General features: G+C 64.5%; 1 protein-coding gene across 1 annotated transcript in view; it reads right to left on the reverse strand.

The window, feature by feature from the left end:
* The window catches only part of H696_03040 (hypothetical protein), a 3449-nt gene extending 2120 nt beyond the window's left edge, over nucleotides 1–1329 (reverse strand). The window contains exons 1-4 of the mRNA XM_009496927.1: nucleotides 1125–1329; nucleotides 824–946; nucleotides 487–729; nucleotides 168–388 (exon numbers count right to left, since the gene is read on the reverse strand). Coding sequence (XP_009495202.1) covers nucleotides 168–388; nucleotides 487–729; nucleotides 824–946; nucleotides 1125–1299 — 762 coding nt within the window. The 5' untranslated portion in view covers nucleotides 1300–1329. The remainder of the gene's footprint in view (nucleotides 1–167; nucleotides 389–486; nucleotides 730–823; nucleotides 947–1124) is intronic.
* Nucleotides 1330–2833: the final 1504 nt, after the last annotated feature.

Below are 2833 nucleotides of genomic sequence, written 5' to 3' on the forward strand. Positions count from 1 at the left end.
GAGATGGAGCAACGGAGGGGGGGGGGGGGGGGGGGGGGGGGGGGGGGGGGGGGGGGGGGGGGGGGGGGGGGGGGGGGGGGGGGGGGGGGGGGGGGGGGGGGGGGGGAGAGAGACAGAGAGAGAGGGAGAGAGATCAAAACCAATCTCCCAAAGAGAGCCACACGTACCTTGGGGAAGTTGAGCTGCGTGGACCAGCGCGATGAGATCAGGATCAACAGCGACACCAGGATGACCATCAGCACGAAGGAGAGGTCCAATCGCGGCGAGGTGGTCAGGGCCGTGGTGACCGAAATGCTGAATGCCTGGATGGTGGAGTCATCCGCGTTGCCGGGATCATTGAAGTAGTCCGGTGTGGGCCGGATCAAGCCCTCCAGGCGCCGATAGGTGTCTGGGGCACGGACGGGGGGTTGGTCTTCGACAGCCGGAGGGGAGCAAATGGATGGCAGAAGGGGGAAGGGGGAAAAGGGGTGGAGGTGCGCGGCGCACCCTTGTCGACGAAGGACACCGGGGGCCAGAGATGGCCATCCGGGGTGCCATACTCGGCCAATTGCAGGGTGTGGTTGTAGACCAGAACCACGGCAGCCGGGGCGAAGCTTCGGATGTTCTTCAGCTGCTGGTCGGCCGAGCAGGCCAGCGACGCATTTTGGTGAGACAGGACGATGGCCCCGGTCAGGGCATCCTTGTTCTTGGGGATGCCCCCCTTGCACAAGTCCTCGATGTCGGGCGAAACTTTCCCCAGGACCGAGGGGCCGGGGAAGGACGGGCAAACGGCCAAGTCAGACCCCACATCGAGCCAAGCACATGGGCCATGGGAGGAACGCACCGAGCGGCGCGCGTAGCGGCGTGTCCGGCAGCGGGTACGGGATGCGCGATCGGCCGTCGGGAGCGACGGCAGTCCAACAGGATTGCGAAAGCCCCTGCGAAGGAACCTTGATAAAGCCGAGATCTGGGGCACCACAGGGGCAAGGGGGCAGGGGGGGGGGGGGGGGGGGGGGGGGGGGGGGGAAGGGGGGAGGGGGGGAGAGAGGAGAGGACAACGGAGGGGGGGGAGGGGGTTGTGGACGACGGTGAGTGCGGGGCATGGCCCGGCATGCGCATGCAGGTGGGGGTGTCGGCGTGCGCACCGGAATTGACGCGCCGGGGACTGAAGGCGCCCCAGAACATGATGCTAATCCCGGCAATCAGGGTGATGAGCGTGGCCAAGCGGAAGATCAGCGGCTCGCGACGGATGCTACGGGTAGTCGGCCGGTGGTAGCCCTCCGAGCCGCCCCTGAAGAGTCCGAAGCATTTTTCCAGCATGGCTCTCAAAAGGAGAGACGGGGAAACAGGGGGAGCGAGAGAGAGAGAGAGAGAGAGAGAAGGGGGCGGAGACGGAGACGGAGGGGAAGGGACGGAAGGAAAGGCACCCAGCTGCTCGAGGGAGAACCAGCAGGAGGCAGAGAAGAGGTAGCGGGGGGCCAGAAGCGAGGAGGAGGGGCAGAGGGAGGGGCTTGGCGTGCGTCGTCCAGTTTCGCGCGCGATGGGTGCTCGAAAGTCGCCGGCGCCCGCCCAGAACGGCCGTGAATCTCGATCGCTCTCGTGACAGAGGCGCCGGCTTCCCAGCGCCCCTCTGCCCTTGGGGAAGCTCCCTTCACCCCGGGAGAGAGCAGAGGAACTTGCGGGGGGGGGGGGGGGGGTGAGCCAGCGGTAATTCCCCGGGCCGAAGATGACCCACCGCCCAGTGGAGCGAGGAGACCAACGGAACTGTCCCCCCCCCCCTTCCCCCGGGTGAAAAGCGACCGGCCACGATCGGGGAAGAGCCGGTGGCGGCCCCCCCCCCCCCCCGCTGGCCGCGGAAGATGTCATCTTCCTCACTCCGGAGCATGGACCCTGGGGACTCGGCAGGCGCAGGGAACACGCAGACGCGCCCGCATGCCACCCCCGGACGCCTGCGTCGGCGCCCCTTTTCTCAAACGGGACACTCACCCGCGCAGCATCATCGGCCGTGGAGCAATCACACAAACACTCAGGGGGGGCACCCTGGACCCGGAGAAACAGGGCTTCGCTGAGCCTGCCGAGACACGGGCAATGGAGGAGAGCCGGTATGTAATTGGGCGCCGTCTCTCGCTTGCCGATTCCCCCCCCCTTCCAGCCGAAGCGCCGGCCAGGATGAGTGTGGAAGATCTCTCGGCGGCCGAGGGGAAGATCACGATCCGGACGCTCGCCCGTGACTCTGAAGAGGAAGAGGACGTGGTCTGATCTCGAGTGATCTGACTCATTGGACATGATCCCGTGAGGCATATGGAGGTGTAGCAGGGTTCACACGGGTTAAGCCTAAGTCAAGTGAGTGAGGCTTGACGAAGGGTACCAGTGTGATCTGCCACCTGGTTAGTAACCTCTTGGCATGAAGGAAGGGACATACCAACCAGCGGTTCACGGTCGTCTGTTACCAGATGAGTCAGTAACTCGGCTTGAGACGAGTTAGTGGCAAGCGAAAATAGAAAGGAACTCGGATGTTAAAAAGGGTTCGAGAGGAAGCCTTAGAACAGGTGTTCGTCGGCCTAACTGGTGCTTCGGCTATACTTCCGTATACTCTTCGACACACAGCTGCTAAGGCTTTCGCTCTCAGGAGGCTCTCAACGAGAGTCCCCCTTTTTGACCTTTGGGCTCGGTCAGGGGTTGGAACTGAGAACCCCGCGGCTGGGCCCGCCCACCCGCGTATCTCCGTCCTCGGTCGAGCGTTTATGCCGCTCGGCCTCGGCGGCCACCTGGCTGTTGTTCTACCCCGCATTCCTCTCCGAGGAATGCTGTTCTGGGATGCTATCATTCCCACGATGTAACACGTGTGGCAATT

Source organism: Fonticula alba, assembly GCF_000388065.1.
Source record: "Fonticula alba strain ATCC 38817 unplaced genomic scaffold supercont2.4, whole genome shotgun sequence".
In the NCBI taxonomy this organism is placed as follows: domain Eukaryota; order Rotosphaerida; family Fonticulaceae; genus Fonticula; species Fonticula alba.